Here is an 18,753-nt window from a genome sequence, read left to right as displayed (position 1 = left end):
AGAGTGTGAGGCGGTTTTTTTTACACTACCTGTGATCAACTGACAGGTGTCTTTTTGAAAATTTTTCCCCTCACTAAAAAATAAATAAATAAATAAATAAATATATATATATATATATATATATATATATATATATATATATATATATATATATATATATATATATATATATATATATATATATATATATATATATATATATATATATATATGTATATATATATATATATATATATATATATATATATATATATATATATATATATATATATATATGATGACACTATATTCCGGGATATCATCCGTTCGCTCGTTGAACTCCGACTGGAATCCTGCATCCGACTGGAATCCTGCAAATCTTGCATCCGACTGGAATCCTGCAGACGTTTCGCCAAAATCTCACTTGGCATCTTCAATGCTCGCGCTCCGAAAACACTTCGAACACTCACACATGTTTTCTGATTCTGCAGTTTGTAAGCCCAACTTTTATGCCGCCGCTTTCAATCAATTTCACTCCAGTCTGTTTGTCAACCAGAATCATTGCGACCTGTGTTTCTCCAAAGCCTGGCCGTATGTTACTGACTGAGACTGTCTGTTCTTCCCCTTCTCAAGCCACCATGTTTTGGACAGCTCTCTCTACTTCCTCTTTGCTTGTTACAGCATCGATGTTCCGCACATGTAGAACCATACGTCTTTCCGATCCTCCTAACCGTCTTACTGCTCCTTTCCCAGTTATGCTTTTTAGAGCTTCAACTATGTTTTCAGCCCTATTTTTAACAGACTTTCATAGGAGTGATTCCCTTTTTCTATGTATATAGCGTCGTTTGGTTTCCTTCTTGGCTCCTTCAGTTTGTCTTCCTTCTCGCGTCCTACTGGTGTTTGAATATAGAGTTCAACATCGAGCTCATCTTCTATTAGTGCACATTCCACGGTCTTACGACATTCCACAAGGTCGTATTCTTTTTGCAGAACGAGGGTAAGTTTATTTATAAGTTTTTTCTTCGCAATTTCTGCCATTTTCTTCGTTGCGCAATATAGTTCTAGCAGTCCATCCATATCTATTTTTGCCTCCTCTATTCCAACAAGCAATATATGCTTTTCTTGGGGTTCTTCTATTTCATCTAATTGTACTCTACTGCTAGACTCGATGTAAGCAATCTTCTGTGGTTTAGGCTTGTTTTCCATGGCCAATCTCTTAATTTCCGGTACGTTCTTTGCAACATAGCGGATAGATTTACTGCCAAGTCATTTAGAGTTGCAACTTGATCTAGGCTTTTCGTGCTAATATATGTATGAGAGAAACACGACTCGTTCCACTCTTGATTTAAAATTTTCTTTAACGTCTTCACGTCTATTCCTGTGCCGCACATTGTTTCCTCGTCATGTGCTCCTTCTCTACGTCATTTGCGATTGTTTGTGTTTCCACAGTCCATATATATATATATATATATATATATATATATATATATATATATATATATATATATATATATATATATATATATATATATATATATATATATATATATATATATATATATATATATATATATATATATATATATATATATATATATATATATATATATATATATATATATATATATATATATATATATATATATATATATATATATATATATATATATATATATATATATATATATATATATATATATATATATATATATATATATATGGACTGTGGAAACACAAACAATCGCAAATGACGTAGAGAAGGAGCACATGACGAGGCAAAAACTTCAAACAATGTGCGGCACAGGAATAGACGTGAAGACGTTAAAGAAAATTTTAAATCAAGAGTGGAACGAGTCGTGTTTCTCTCATACATATATTAGCACGAAAAGCCTAGATCAAGTTGCAACTCTAAATGACTTGGCAGTAAATCTATCCGCTATGTTGCAAAGAACGTACCGGAAATTAAGAGATTGGCCATGGAAAACAAGCCTAAACCACAGAAGATTGCTTACATCGAGTCTAGCAGTAGAGTACAATTAGATGAAATAGAAGAACCCCAAGAAAAGCATATATTGCTTGTTGGAATAGAGGAGGCAAAAATAGATATGGATGGACTGCTAGAACTATATTGCGCAACGAAGAAAATGGCAGAAATTGCGAAGAAAAAACTTATAAATAAACTTACCCTCGTTCTGCAAAAAGAATACGACCTTGTGGAATGTCGTAAGACCGTGGAATGTGCACTAATAGAAGATGAGCTCGATGTTGAACTCTATATTCAAACACCAGTAGGACGCGAGAAGGAAGACAAACTGAAGGAGCCAAGAAGGAAACCAAACGACGCTATATACATAGAAAAAGGGAATCACTCCTATGAAAGTCTGTTAAAAATAGGGCTGAAAACATAGTTGAAGCTCTAAAAAGCATAACTGGGAAAGGAGCAGTAAGACGGTTAGGAGGATCGGAAAGACGTATGGTTCTACATGTGCGGAACATCGATGCTGTAACAAGCAAAGAGGAAGTAGAGAGAGCTGTCCAAAACATGGTGGCTTGAGAAGGGGAAGAACAGACAGTCTCAGTCAGTAACATACGGCCAGGCTTTGGAGAAACACAGGTCGCAATGATTCTGGTTGACAAACAGACTGGAGTGAAATTGATTGAAAGCGGCGGCATAAAAGTTGGGCTTGCAAACTGCAGAATCAGAAAACATGTGTGAGTGTTCGAAGTGTTTTCGGAGCGCGAGCATTGAAGATGCCAAGTGAGATTTTGGCGAAACGTCTGCAGGATTCCAGTCGGATGCAAGATTTGCAGGATTCCAGTCGGATGCAGGATTCCAGTCGGAGTTCAACGAGCGAACGGATGATATCCCGGAATATAGTGTCATCATATATATATATATATATATATATATATATATATATATATATATATATATATATATATATATATATATATATATATATATATATATATATATATATATATATATATATATATATATATATATATATATATATATATATATATATATATATATATATATATATATATATATATATATATATATATATATATATATATATATATATATATATATATATATATATATATATATATATATATTTATTTATTTATTTATTTATTTATTTTTTAGTGAGGGGAAAAATCTTCAAAAAGACACCTGTCAGTTGATCACAGGTAGTGTAAAAAAAACCGCCTCACACTCTCCCTCCTTGCAGGAAATGTTGGAACCACCTGTCGGTATTACTTCAACATTTCGTGCTTTGCCAAGATATTGCATTCGCCGAGTCGTCTTGTCTTCTTCTTTGCGCCTTATGATTTTTTGAATAACGCTGCAGATTATGTGCTACTTCTCTTCACTCGCTAGCATGTGATTGACAACATTTTCAGGGGTTAGATTCTGTCCTATGTGCTGTTCAGCGTCAAGGCGTTCTACGTTCCACCGTGCGCAAACGAAAAAAGTGTGTTCGACATTATCTATGTGGTCGCAGTAGTTGCATTCCTTCCCACGGAGCTGTATTAAAGGCATTCTTGACATCAAGCGTGACGAAAAGACAAAATTCGGTTTGCCCAGGCAGCGCTTTTTGCTTCTTTTGCCTTGTCCAAAACTCTTGTCAGAGCATCCACGGTAGAGCGTCCTTTCAGGAACCCAAACTGGGACTGAGCAAAACCCCCCCTTTGCCTCTATTTCGCAACTTAGCCTATTCTTAATTAGGTGTTCCAAGACTTTTCCTAGGCATTCTAGTAAGCACAGCGGTCGATAAGAAACCTCTTGTCCCGGTCTCTTCTGTTTTTCTATTAGTACCAGTCTTGCAGTCTTCCATATCTTAGGGAAAACTCCTAATTTCATTTGTTGGTTCATCACCTCCAGACATTTATCGGGTAGGTTTTTAATTACGCACTGGGTGTACTCAGGTGAAATTTTATTAGGCCCTGCTGCCTTCTTGGGTTTTAGTTTACCTGCTGCGTCTCTGAGTTCATCTAGAGTCCATAATGGTGCTTTTATGAGATCTATGTTGGTGGGTGGCCATATTATTTCTTTGTGTTTTAGAAAAAGTTTTGTAGCTTCATTCATCATCACTTCGTCTAATATGTGTCCCGCCGCTTTTAAATTGAATTTTTTCGTGACAATCTGGTATCCACGTCCCCAAAAATCAGCCTGCACTTCGTCAATAACCAGTTTCCATGCGTTTTGTTTCGCTATCTTTATCATCTTTTTAAGACAGTGCCTTTTACCTTTATACTCTATTCGTGCGGTTTCCTTTTCCATATAAGTGCTTGTTTGTGCTCTGTTGATGCGGGTGGCATGTCTTTTTGCTCGAAGGCATTTTTTTCTAGCTTCACCTATTTGTGAGGTCCACCAGTACACTGGTTTTCTGGTACCTGTCATGCTGTATATTTTCTTGGAAGTTTTGTCGCAAGCATTTTTTACAGCCTCAGTTAGTTTTGCTGGAGTCAGAGAGTTGGCCTGTGTACTCAGATTTCGTTTTATGTCTTCTATGAAATATTTAGTTTTTTCCTCATTCATTTTCCAGCCTTTGAATGTCCTCACAACTGCTGCGTCACGGCTTCTGATATTTAGTCCACACTCAGTTCTAAATAAGATATAGTTGTGGTCCGATAGGGTTTCCTGATCAGACACGTGCCAGTCTGAGAAGAAACTACTGATGTTCCCAGAGACCAGAGTAACATCAATATGGGATACACTATTTCCTCTACAAAAGGTAGGGTGAGATCCTTCATTTAGTGTTATAAGGTCTAGTCCTGCAGTCCATTCAGCCAACATATCACCTCTTCTGTCACTCGAAGACGAACCCGAAATAGCAGCGTTTGCGTTAAAATCTCCAACCACTATACATTTCTTCCATCGTACGCCAATAGCATCCTCCATATTCTCCAAGAAACCAGTAAACTCTTCCAGTGTGATATTGGGCGATATATAACAGCTGGCTATTGTTAGTCCGAGACATTCTATCCACACGAAACCGTTTCCTCTTCCACTCTTAGCTACGTAGATCTTAATGTTTATGACTCCTATCGCAGCGTCCAAATTATTGTCTAGGTACCAGTTTGTTCATTCGCAGAGTTTTTTATTTGGTTCACTGATCAGTATGATATCTATGTCGTTTGTCACAATCGTTGGAGCAAGTAAATCATGGGCAGGACGCCGACGGCCTAAGTTAATTTGGACGAAATTAGCCATTTTTATGTTTTTGCGTAAACCCGTCTATATATCTTTTGTATACTGGGCATCGCATTGTTTGTGTCCTGTGACCAGATTTGAGGCAGATCACACAGTACAAGTTGCTTGCACGTAGTCACATTTATTCTCTCCCTGATTCTGCAGTTTGTAAGCCCAACTTTTATGCCGCCGCTTTCAATCAATTTCACTCCAGTCTGTTTGTCAACCAGAATCATTGCGACCTGTGTTTCTCCAAAGCCTGGCCGTATGTTACTGACTGAGACTGTCTGTTCTTCCCCTTCTCAAGCCACCATGTTTTGGACAGCTCTCTCTACTTCCTCTTTGCTTGTTACAGCATCGATGTTCCGCACATGTAGAACCATACGTCTTTCCGATCCTCCTAACCGTCTTACTGCTCCTTTCCCAGTTATGCTTTTTAGAGCTTCAACTATGTTTTCAGCCCTATTGCTGCCATTCTCCATAGTGAGTATTAGGTCTCCTCTCTTGGACATTTTTGCAGTTTCCACGCTACCTCCTAAGTTCCTCGACTGTATCTCCTCTATTTTTAACAGACTTGCATAGGAGTGATTCCCTTTTTCTATGTATATAGCGTCGTTTGGTTTCCTTCTTGGCTCCTTCAGTTTGTCTTCCTTCTCGCGTCCTACTGGTGTTTGAATGTAGAGTTCAACATCGAGCTCATCTTCTATTAGTGCACATTCCACGGTCTTACGACATTCCACAAGGTCGTATTCTTTTTGCAGAACGAGGGTAAGTTTATTTATAAGTTTTTTCTTCGCAATTTCTGCCATTTTCTTCGTTGCGCAATATAGTTCTAGCAGTCCATCCATATCTATTTTTGCCTCCTCTATTCCAACAAGCAATATATGCTTTTCTTGGGGTTCTTCTATTTCATCTAATTGTACTCTACTGCTAGACTCGATGTAAGCAATCTTCTGTGGTTTAGGCTTGTTTTCCATGGCCAATCTCTTAATTTCCGGTACGTTCTTTGCAACATAGCGGATAGATTTACTGCCAAGTCATTTAGAGTTGCAACTTGATCTAGGCTTTTCGTGCTAATATATGTATGAGAGAAACACGACTCGTTCCACTCTTGATTTAAAATTTTCTTTAACGTCTTCACGTCTATTCCTGTACCGCACATTGTTTGAAGTTTTTGCCTCGTCATGTGCTCCTTCTCTACGTCATTTGCGATTGTTTGTGTTTCCACAGTCTGGGTATCTATTTCCACAGTCTATATTGCCATCTCTCTTGTCGTTGTCGGTTTTATAACAGCTTTGATTTCTTGGTTTGCTTGGGAGTCTTGATTATAAGACATTTCATGGTCTCTTTTGTTCAGTTAAGATTCATTCATTAAGATTCTTATGCCAATCTGTTGAGTGTTGCTCTTCGGATGCATTCTCTTGAACGATAGTGTTGGCATAAGTTCTTCCCTTCTCCTTTTATTTTTCGATTGGCTCTCCAAAAATGGTGGACTCAGATCAGGTAAGGACAAGGTTCTCATCTTAGGTGAAGTTCTAGCAACCAAGGATCTCTTCTCATAAGGATTAACTCCGATCGCATGCTGATGGTCGGGAGGAGCGCGCTCTCCCACTCTCTTCTCCGACCAGTACTTGGGTATCCCTCCCCTTCACCGTAAATTTATCCATGCTAGGTTCAGCCATCTACCATATTTAAAATTGTGTTTGATTTATTCGAGTGACCTTCTCTAGACAGACTGCCTTCACTACGGCATTGAGCTCTATCCACCCATTTAAGCCGCCCGCTTCGGATCAGACGCTTTGTCCTTCTGGTCTTGGCTCGCCCCGGCTATTTATATGTATATTTATATATATATATATATATATATATATATATATATATATATATATATATATATATATATATATATATATATATATATACGTTTATCAATATAGTTCTAGCAGTCCATCCATATCTATTTTTGCCTCCTCTATTCCAACAAGCAATATATGCTTTTCTTGGGGTTCTTCTATTTCATCTAATTGTACTCTACTGCTAGACTCGATGTAAGCAATCTTCTGTGGTTTAGGCTTGTTTTCCATGGCCAATCTCTTAATTTCCGGTACGTTCTTTGCAACATAGCGGATAGATTTACTGCCAAGTCATTTAGAGTTGCAACTTGATCTAGGCTTTTCGTGCTAATATATGTATGAGAGAAACACGACTCGTTCCACTCTTGATTTAAAATTTTCTTTAACGTCTTCACGTCTATTCCTGTGCCGCACATTGTTTGAAGTTTTTGCCTCGTCATGTGCTCCTTCTCTACGTCATTTGCGATTGTTTGTGTTTCCACAGTCCATATATATATATATATATATATATATATATATATATATATATATATATATATATATATATATATATATATATATATATATATATATATATATATATATATATATATATATATATATATATATATATATATATATATATATATATATATATATATATATATATATATATATATATATATATATATATATATTGGTAAGAATATCTTAAAATGGGAGATAACTATTAGTTCTAATTTTTTTTTATAGAGTGTATTAGAGTTCAAATAGCTATGAAAATCTCGGAGCGATTCTTGGCCATGCCAAATAACAAAATTTCGGCGTAGCTTTTCCATAATTTTGGTTTTAGTTGGAAGGTATCGAGGGCCTTCTTTTTCAAGGCTTCCATAAATACATTCGCGATGACTGGGGATAAGGGAGAACCCATAGCTGTTCCTGATGTTTGTTCATAAATTTCACCGTTACAAGAAAAATAACTTCCAGAAAAGCATCGTTTAATAGAGATTAGAAGGCTCCAGATTAATGAACTTTAATATATCTGAAATAATGTTGAAAGTTTTCGGAATAGGGACTTTATGGAAAGAGGGATTTTATGTCGAAACCAATCAAAATGTCGTATGGATCTAATATAATTGTTTTTAATAGTTCAATCAAATGAAATAATAAGTTTTCTCTGTTAAGAGTATTAATATCGAAGCTAGATATTTTGTTAGAGATTATGTTGGAGAAGCAAAGCAAGCTGACAACATGTCCTGGTTCGTCAATTTTTGGGAGTCCGTAGAAACGACGAATTTTAGAGTCATGAGCGACATACTTTTTGACGGATTCTGATAGATGACGTAGAATGTTTTTGAAGTTGACGATAAGATCTGTCTGTAAGAATATCTTGAATTTTTTTCTGATATTTCTTGTGTTCATGACCGCAATCTTTAGAATTGCGATGTCAAGATTAGAATTTAGAGATTTTAGAGCAATGCGTTCAGGCTTTGGAATAGTAGATTTAGAAAGTTTGAATTTTCTAAGGATTTTTGCTGTTTTAAATCGAATTTCATTAGCTGCTTGAGATGGCAGTTTAGTTAGGATAGACTCGACATTTTAAATGATTACCTTATTTGGAAAAATACGTGGAACAAGGTCCAAGTTAGAACCTTTTGCAAGAACTGATTTACCACAGTTTGGTAGTTGAGAAGAGTTTGATAGTTTCACTAGTGCAGACGTTAGTTTTTCAAATTTTTGTATAAGACTCTGGGTAGAAGATAAATTAAGATTTTCAGCTTTGTCACGAAGCATGTAGTAGTATCAGAGTAGAATGCCAGCTAGTTTCAGTTTAGCTCTTAAGACGCCAACAAGGTGACTGGCCAAACGTCAGCAAGTTCGATTCATCAACAACCGACGCAGAATAGTGAATAAACATGATTTGTTTCAGAGTACCTGGATGTAATTTACTAAATACTGGAAACATTTTAGAAAAGCAAATCAGAAAATTGGAAGACCAATTAACAATATTATAACTGTTAAAATTAGCCGGTGGCGTGCTATTTCATATTGAAAAAGTCTTCCACCGATTTCCGTTACTAGAGCATCTAAATTTTAGCAAATGAATCTATTTTCCCTAACCCTTTTCCATCTATGGTACATATGTATAACCAAAATGATATGTTTTATTTTTTACATGGTTTCATATTTAACGAAATTTTATAGAAAAGATTACGACAATACATTGTTGGTCGCCTTTTGATACATATTTTATTTATTGTCGTCCATGCCGAGACTTTTTGTAATGTATCACATTATTTTTTTAATAATGCTCGAAGACCTTGTACGATTGTTATTGACCGAGAAATTTTAGTTTAACTAAACATAAAATCTAAAACTTAAATTATTCAACTTCTTAATAAGAATAAATTTCTAAACTTACCGATAACTGTAACAAGTATCATCAGCCCTAGTACTATTGATAAAACGCCCATAACAATTACATCTGTGATGGGATCCTTTAAATTTCCTTCAGGGTCTGTACTGTTGAGACTGAAGTTGTTGCTGGCGTTGAAGAAGCATAATGGTGTGGAGCAGTTCAATGCATAGAGCGATTCAAGGGATGACACGTTCCCAGCAGAAGGTGGAAATTCGTAGAAAACTAATAAAGAGAATATATACTCTAAATTATTTCAACAACGCAACCAACCGAATTATATTATTTCAAAAGTATTAGGAAAACAAACAACTAATTGAACGGTTAAAATTTCTGGAGACATTTTTTAAAATTCGATTTGTATAGTCCACAGTGTACATATCAATTTTGTTTGTTTCGGTCAAGAAAATATTGTCACCTTTTTAAAACAACCAGAATCAGACTCATCAGAAGCAACGATGAAATTAAATAGTCACACAGCGCACAACTTAACAAGCAAATATTTATTTCATTTAAAAGTTAAAGCTAAGTTTGATATTGGTCATCGTATCTCATGTCTAATTGTTGGTAGATAACAACTGCAAGGTGGCCGTAGCCTCTCCCCACATAGCGAAAGTTAATGCAGTAACTTGTTATAACGGACACAATGTATTCTAACTGGAGCGAATTTCGGTGACTTCATACGCATTGTCATATCATATCGACATCGACATTTCTGCCTGCTTCAATTTAATTTTGAAATTCCCTTTTAGTCTGGTCGGGAAGAATTAATTCATCCAAAAAGCGTTATAAGTCTCAGAAAAATATGATCAATAGTTCATTCGATCCGGAATGGCATCCAGAAAAAGACGTCTTTCGGTATTTTTTTAAAAATTTCTCAAAAAGTATAAGTCATAGGTCAAATATTAAAAAAGATTCTGAAAGAGCAGAAAATTTCAGTTAATAAGTTCTGGACTCCCGAAATCGTAGGACCAATATTTATAATTTTTATTTAACATGGAAAATGGGCTCCTGCGCTGCAGTGTCGGCATGCGCGCAGCGCTGCCGTATTGGAGTCTCTCTTTTAAATAATTTTTTTGTGCAACTAAATGTTTAAAAAAAAACTTCAATTTCAGGTATTATCTACAGACCCCAAAGATTATGACCCCGCGATTTAAAAAATTTAATAACCATTTTCCTAAAAGGTTTTTTATTGTTAACTAACATGTTTTTGCAGTCATAAAAGGCGATATAAATCTTTAAATAATTATTCAGATTTTTTTTTGTCACCTGCAGTCCTTTTTATTAATATTCTGAACAACATTAAAAATTTGTATTACTTCATTAATTATTAATTTTTAATCAAGAAAAAAATAGAAAAATTGAAATAATATTATTTAAACGATTTGTTTTCAATAATTTTAAGCCAGTTATGATTTTATTTCCATCTTGGACATTATATTGTAATTTTTATAATTTTTTTATGCCATGTGTTTATAGTCGTTTTTTAAAAATAGCCATTATTTAAATAAATACATAACAATTTTTTTTCTTAAAAATCATTATTCGTATTTCTCTAGATAATTGCAAAAAAAATATATTAATAATTTCTTCATTTGTTTATTAAACAATTTATTATAAACCATTTTTTTTTGTTGTATTTTTTTTGATAGAGAAAAAAAAAGAAAAAAATTCTGCAACAATAAGGTAAAAAAAAATTCCTTCATTTTTATTTAATTTTATAACTTTTCTGTATAACTAAGTCCAAGGGTTGATTTGATTTGTCAACAAACAAATGGCTATAACTTTGCAACTACTGCAGGTAAAGTCTATTCATACATATAAGAAAGTGACTAACATGCGAATTTAGGAAAGACCCGGGCAAGCTGTAAGATTGAAATATGGCTGAACAGGTTCGTACTTTGCTTAGAATTTAATTATTTGGGGTTTTGTTAGGAAAGATACTAAACAATATAATATAATTATATAATAAAATTACAAATTATTCACATAACATATCAGTATCACTATCGCTATCATCGCCTGTTCTAATTATTTGTTCTATATTATTTGCAATATGGATATACGATTGTTCTGCTTTTTCTATATGTTTAACAGAATTTGCCCAACTTTGTGGTGGGATGTTAAAAACTTCAGTTTCTATAAGTTTGAGGACATTGGAGTTAACACGGGTTAAAACATTGTTACGACGAATGACAGATTTCAGTTAGTGCTAAACATGTTCAATGGGATTAAATATACAGTAGTAAGGTGGAAGCCTTAAAACAGTATGCCCTAGATTTTTTTCATAATTATCACAGACGTATTCCTTTTGTAGATTAAAACTTTGTAGAACCTCAGTTAATTGATATTTGGTATGATCTTCGTGAAAATAAATGTCGTTATTACACATAAGAAAGGGGTTTTAGTCAACTCTCTACTGCGATAACTTGAATTGTCCATTACAATCACGCTATTAGGAGGAATGTTTGGAACTAGTTTGTTTTTAAACCAACTTTCAAATAAATCAGCGTTTTTGTCTTCATGGTAATCCAGAGAAGGTTCTTTAATATTTTTTACAGACAGAGAAAGTCCATTTGGAATACAACCGTCTTTAGAGCCAGCATGCCAAATAGTTATTCTTTTACCTCTTTTTGATGGCGCGTTTGTTTTACACTTCAGTTGAGTCAACCTTTTCCGGGGTATCATAAGTGTCGAACCAGGTTTCATCCAAGTATATAATTGGCCCTTGTTGTTCTCTGCAAATCCTAATTTTTTCTAGATATTCCAGTCGCCATTTCCGAAATCTAAAAGATTCCATTAAAACGTGCCTGTCAATTTTTTTAAATCAAAAACCCATGTGTTGAATACACTTCCATAAGGTAGTTCTGCCACATTTAACACCGGTTTCATCATTTTCAAGCCTCCTAGTTAAGATATCTAATGTAAGCACGCTTTGTTCCTCGTATAACTGAGATACACTAGACTCGCACATATTTTGCATAATTCGTACGCAATTCAATACACGCTGTATTACACAAGAAATAAGAATGATTACTAATAAACTTAAACTAAGTAGTATACCAAACCAAAGAATATTAAAAACAGTTAGGTATAGAATTATTTTCTATTGCGAACCACAATTTTACCTGCATTTAAATTCCGAAACTTTAGGTAATAACCTTGTTGCATTGTATGTTAATGACAACCCTTGGATAATCCAATTCAAAAGCAAATAATCACTTTCTTATATCTATGAACAGACTTCAAGTCATTTTTGTGCAGCATGAGTTGAGTTTTCCAATTAATTTGTTTATAAAAATTTGCATATTCTACATCTTATTATGAGAATTATGGTTCAGGTCTTTTTTGTTGTATTATTAATGGACTATTCAGATATATATTTTTTATATTTTCAACCTTATTGGTTAATGAGTTTTTCATTTCCACTATTAACTAATATTTGTTCTTATTCTTACATGCTCTGATTCTCACAATTTTTACTTTTAATAATAAAAATTTATATTTAAATATAGTGTTAGATTTCAATGGATACATAGTGTGATGTTTGTCGTAGCATCCTTAATCTCATTTTCGGCAGCTGCCTATAGTAAAGAACGTCCTTTTTTTAAATTGTATACCTGCACCGGTTTACTGAGCTGTAGCTTGCTTAATTTAGGGACTTGGTCATTTAGTAGTGAATAGTCGTTACGTGCAGTTGTGTAGTTATATTTTGTTATACCACGTGGCAAAAATATTCGGTGCGTGTCTTTTATATTTGTGTAAATTTATTTTTTTCTTCATTTATTTGTGCTTTGATTGAATCTCGTTATTTCTTGAATTTGGTTTCTGATTTTATTTTTTAACAAACACTTTTCACCAATATTTTGAAATAATAATTTTTCATAAATATGTTACTTGCAAGAGAATTTTAAGTGGTGGGCCCTGTAAAACAGTAAAAGCAAAGGGCATTAAGTCATTGTGTGAGCTTAGTAAAAAAAAACAAGGATAAAATTTCGGAATTAATCAACAACGAAACTGAAATCGTGATTCATCAGCTATGCAACTTAGAATATTCGCCTAAGAAAGGTAAACTTCCGGAAGTAGCTGATTCTCCTGCTTCTGGAAGATCTTCCCGATCAAGTGCACTCTCAATCGAATGTTTTGACTTTTCTTCTTTGTGTATTTTTTGAAAAAAAAAAGCTGGGCAAAGTCGAATTGTGATAAATATGTTATTTCAGACGATACAATAAATTCAATAAAGGAGCAACTGCTGAGGCTAAGTTTGTTATCATAGAAATTGCTTTGACAAGTTCGAATATATTCCACGACCATTGATATTCAGCCATACTCCCGATCCAGGTGTTGGCCAAACGACGCAGGCTATTTATAATTACATAGAAAATCACGACGGATGTCAATTTACAATTAAAGAATTGAAACGAATTGGAAGCAACGCCTTATGTGACAAAACCATTCTAAAATATTTACAGCTGAATTATAAAGGTGATATTACAATTGTGACACGCGCTCGGAAAGAGACAATAATTTGTTACTCAGGCACAGAAACATTACCCGTTGATGAATATTGCTCTCTACACAAAGAAGAGAAGAAAGAAGACGAACTTCTGAGAATCATTAAAACGGCGGCAGAATTAATTCGTAAGCAAATGAGAAGTACGAGTTATGACAGTAAAGTTTATCCTTCCTCAGCAAATGTCTTAGATAATGTTGAAACAGATATCCCTACTTACTTAAACATATTTTTAAGTGTAGTTATGATGGATAAAGTTGTCAAGAAAAACGAAACAAGAAGCAACAACGTATCGATTAGTATTGAAACCTTAGCAAGTGATCGAAAGAGTGAAGAGGAATTTGCGTCATTCGACAACAGCGAGAAGAAAACGGAAGAAGAAGAAGAAAAATTATTTAGCGCATTCGATCGTTCTTGCAGTCCGTCCAAAGTTATTTGTCTCTATTTTCCATCATGCAACTGACCTGTATATAAACCGTAAAAGTGACTCGAAGCTGATTGCCAATCTTCTTTCAAATTTGGGAGTTTGTGTTTCTTATTATGACGTAGCGTTGCATGTCAGCTGAGATGTCAGCTGAAGTAACTCAAATAACACCACCAGTTTTTGCCCAGTATGTATGCGATAACGCCGATCATAATGCGCAGAAAATAGATGGTAAAAATGCTATTCATATAGCCGTTGGTATTGTTGCTCCGGCATTAGGAACTGGCAATCATGTGCCAAAACTGAAAAAGAGCGCTCTAGGTTGTCTGGAAAAAGTTTCTCGAAGTATGGAATGTCCAGCATCTAGAGTTCTTTTTTTACCAATTATTGACCAAGACCCATCCAATCCCCAGACAATATACACGGATTTACATTATGCTGCTGATAACGCGAGAAAAACTGAAATTAAAACTTGTTTCCTCACTTTTGATTATGCGTTGTGGATTAAATCCAAGCAAATATTGTGTAATGCGCCGGATAAAGAATTAAAAGCAGTCCAACTTGGTTCGTTTAGGCGTATTCCATCTATTCATGTCCTATTTAAAAGCTGTGGGGATTATTAAGGGTGGATCTCGCATAAAAGAATTATTTGGGTTGAATTCTGTGGACAAAATGTTAAATTGTACAAGTTATTCCCGAGATATACGCGGGCACATTTTAGCAGCTGCAGCTATCGGTGAGTTGATTGCAGGGACAGCGAGTTCGGAAGAAAACATAGACAACCATTCTCAAATTGAAGGTATTAACATTTTGTTAAGGTATTGGAGATAGAAGAAAGACAAAGAAGATACTGAAACATTCAATGATTGGTTAAATGAGCACGGTATTTTTCAGCTTCGGCCCGACAAGTTGATATCTTTGCCAAGCGGATTGGTTGCTGATTCATCAGTAGATTGCTATTACGCTATCGAGAAAGGTTTAAAAAGCATGCAAAAAATGATCGGTTTGAATGCCGATACATTCAAGCACAGCAAATTAAACTCGGTAAAAATATTAATCAGCAGAGATAGAGATAGAAAGTGAGAAAGTGTCTGTAAACACAACCTTTTTCCAAAAAATTGCGGCTGGATTGATCGATGATTTGATGAAAAATTCTATTAAATACGAAATGGCACCGTTTCCTATAGCTCTTTTTAATGAGCAAGGAATTATGCAAAAAAAGCCAAAAATCTGAACTTTCCCTTCGCACATTCCAAGGAACTTTGCTAATACAAAATTTGTCATCGAAGGAGGTATTCTGCTTCACAAAGTTGTCTGGCCTAAGAATCATACATTTCAAGAACTATTTGTAGTTTACGAGACTTACATTTTTAAGCATTACTCACGAAATTGACAGTTATAATCCTGAAAACATGGGGATCAAATCATGCGAAAGATATCAGCGAGTTTATAAAAAGATTTCACCGGAAATAAATATTACCAATGAGATGAAAGTTTCTCGTGAAAAGGATTTTTCCTATCCAATAATAGAAACAAGGCCAACTTCGTAAAGCATTTAATTTACTATTTAGAAGATTGTCATGAGCTGTCTGCTTTTCAAGCGCCAGAAGAAGCAGATACTTTAATTGTACAAACTGCAATCAACATCGCTAAAAGTAATGAAAAAGTTGTCATCGTGGGAACTGATGTGGGTCTTGCGGTACTCATGATTGCTTTTACTCCTGAAGATCTTACAGTCAGCATGTGGAAGCCCAAGATTTTGAAGCAACCTGACACAATAATTACCAGTAAAGTTAATATTAAATTTAAGAATTTTAGTTAAAAATTTTGCAGACAGATTCAAGTAATCATGAGATAATTAAAACTTTTTAAGTTCCGAATTCTTCAGACAAAGACATCGAAACAGCCGGAGAAGCAATGATGTTAAAGCTCAAAACTCTCGAAGAGTCACGAGGTAAGAAGTTTGATAGTGGCTTCCACAAATCGTCTGCTATTAATTTAGCTTCACTACCACATTCATGCAGAATATATCTGCAAATGCAAATTTGGTTGGACAATTCTTTAAATCCTGAGGAATGCGGCTGGAAGAAAGCAGAGACAATGTTTCTTCCAGTTCGAACTGTTGAGCCGTTAGCACCGCTGAAACTTTTAACGAACGTACACTATATCTGTACAACAAGCAACTGCAGCTCAAGATGTGGCTGCAAAAAGGCAGGATTACGATGCACTAGGGCATGTAAGTCCTGTCGCGGCGAAAAATATTTAAATTCCACAGATATTGTTGAATTAAATCAGTAAGACGACGACAACGGTGACAATTTATTGGAGGACCAAATTTCTGAGGAGACTCTACCAGTAATCAAAAGAGTTATCAAACCAGGGTATCTACAAATCATGCAGGGCATTTACCGACTTATACTCTTTTTCCGACATAAAAATAACGAAAAGTAGTTAATAGTAGTTAATAGTGGAAATAAAAATAAAAAAACATAAAAAATAAGGTTAAAAATATAAAAAAATTATATTTAAATAGTTCATTAATAAAACAACAAAACATAACTTTATTTGTTTATGATATATAAACGCTTTCTTTATGAGAATACGCAATTTTTTATAAACAAATGCGTGTAACTATTAAACAATAACAGATAAAAATTAGATTAAAAATTAATTTGAAAGCTCCACTCATTCTGCACAAAAATGACTTGAAGGTCAAAAACCGTTTCTGCAATATTTGCAAAGTTACAGCCATTTATTTGTTGACAAATCAAGTCAACGCTTGGACATTATATAGAAAATTTATAAAATGAAATAAAAAACAGAAGAATTTTTTTATATCCTATTGTTGCAGATTGTTGTTTTTCTTATTTTTTTCTCTATCGAAAAAAAATAAACAAGAAAAAAATTGTTTATAATAAATTGTTAAGAAATTTTTAATAAAATTTTTTTTTGCAATTATCTAGAGAAATGCAAATAATGATTTTTAAGAAAAAAAAAATTTCCTAAATATTTATTTAAATAATAGTTATTTTAAAAAAACGAATATAAACAATAATATATTGTTATTAAGGAAACATTTCTTTAAAAAACATTATTTTCTCAGGCTAACAATGTTGTAAAACAAATTTTTTGAAAATGTTTAATTAGTCCATTTGTTTATAAATTTTATATATATAAAAAAATAATAAATATTACAATGTGATTTTAAAGATGGAAATAAAATCATAACTACCTTAAAATGATTGAAAAAAAATTGTTTAAATAATATCATTTCAATTTTTCTATTTTTTTTAGATTAATAATTAGTGAAATAATAAAATATTTCTTTTTTTTACGCCATCTTGTTGGGGATACTGATAAAAAGAACTCCACGAGACGAAAAAAAAATCAGAATAATTATTTAAACTTTTATTTCGCCTTTTATGACAGCGAAAAGCCGTAAAAAAAACTGTTAGTTAACAATAACATAACTTTTAGAAAAATGGTTATTAACCTTTTTAAATTGGGGGGTCATAATCTTTGGGGTCTCTAGATAATATCTGAAATTGAAATTTTTTTTATAAACATTTAGTTGCAAAAAAAAAGTTATTTAAAAGCGAGACTCCAATACGGCAGCGGCGCTAGCATGCCGAAATCGCAGCGCAAGAGCCTGTTTTCCATGTTAAATAAAAATTATAAATATTGGTCCTACGATTTCGGGAGTCAAGAACTGAAGTTTCCTGTTCTTTCAAAAAATATTTGAACTATGATTTATATTTTTTGAGAAATTTTCATAAAACTGGACCCCTCTTTTTTTCATCCAGTTTTTTGTTAATAATAATTGTAATTTCTTCTTACAGGCGAAAGACTTCTTTTCATGGATGCCATTTCGGATCGAATGAGCTATTGATCATATTTTTCTGGGACTTATAACGCTTTTTGACAGGATTAATTCTTCCCTACCAGACAATATTACAAAATTAAAATTGTTGTCGTATACTTTGCATATCTCCATAATTTTATTCCATTTTCTATTGGATCTTCTCCATGCGAAAAGAATTTTCTGCGGCTTTTTTTTCCAATAATTCTTGGACGTTCTGAAGCGGTAACACATTCCGATTGCAAATTCGAGGCCTCAAAATGTAAAAGTGTTAAGTATATATAAAAAAATGGGTTTTTGTGTTCGAAATATTCCTATTTACTGTAGACTACAATGCCAGAAATTCTTGTTTACGGCGTGTCGCGACATGTCTACATGTCTACAATGACTACGAATCGATTAGAATTTTATCAACGGTTTTTAAAATCTGTAGTGTGCAGTACCTCATCTGTGCTAAAAAATATGGAGAACATTCCTCATGGTATGTTCATTTCTTTGTTAATTTTCGCGTTCCTATAAAATATTTG

General features: G+C 33.8%; 1 protein-coding gene across 4 annotated transcripts in view; it reads right to left on the bottom strand.

The window, feature by feature from the left end:
• Positions 1-18,753, bottom strand: part of LOC132703990 (5-hydroxytryptamine receptor-like) — a 536,822-nt gene that overhangs the window by 171,812 nt on the left and 346,257 nt on the right. For all 4 annotated transcript variants that reach the window (XM_060673574.1, XM_060673576.1, XM_060673577.1 and 1 more), the window contains one exon: positions 9,437-9,655. In XM_060673574.1, coding sequence (XP_060529557.1) covers positions 9,437-9,655 — 219 coding nt within the window. The remainder of the gene's footprint in view (positions 1-9,436; positions 9,656-18,753) is intronic.

This window comes from Cylas formicarius, unplaced genomic scaffold (genome assembly GCF_029955315.1).
Source record: "Cylas formicarius isolate icCylForm1 unplaced genomic scaffold, icCylForm1.1 PGA_scaffold_6__28_contigs__length_40554024, whole genome shotgun sequence".
NCBI classification, from domain to species: Eukaryota; Metazoa; Arthropoda; class Insecta; order Coleoptera; family Brentidae; genus Cylas; species Cylas formicarius.
Note: the sequence above shows the minus strand (reverse complement) of the source record. Positions and strands in the feature narration are given on the sequence as shown.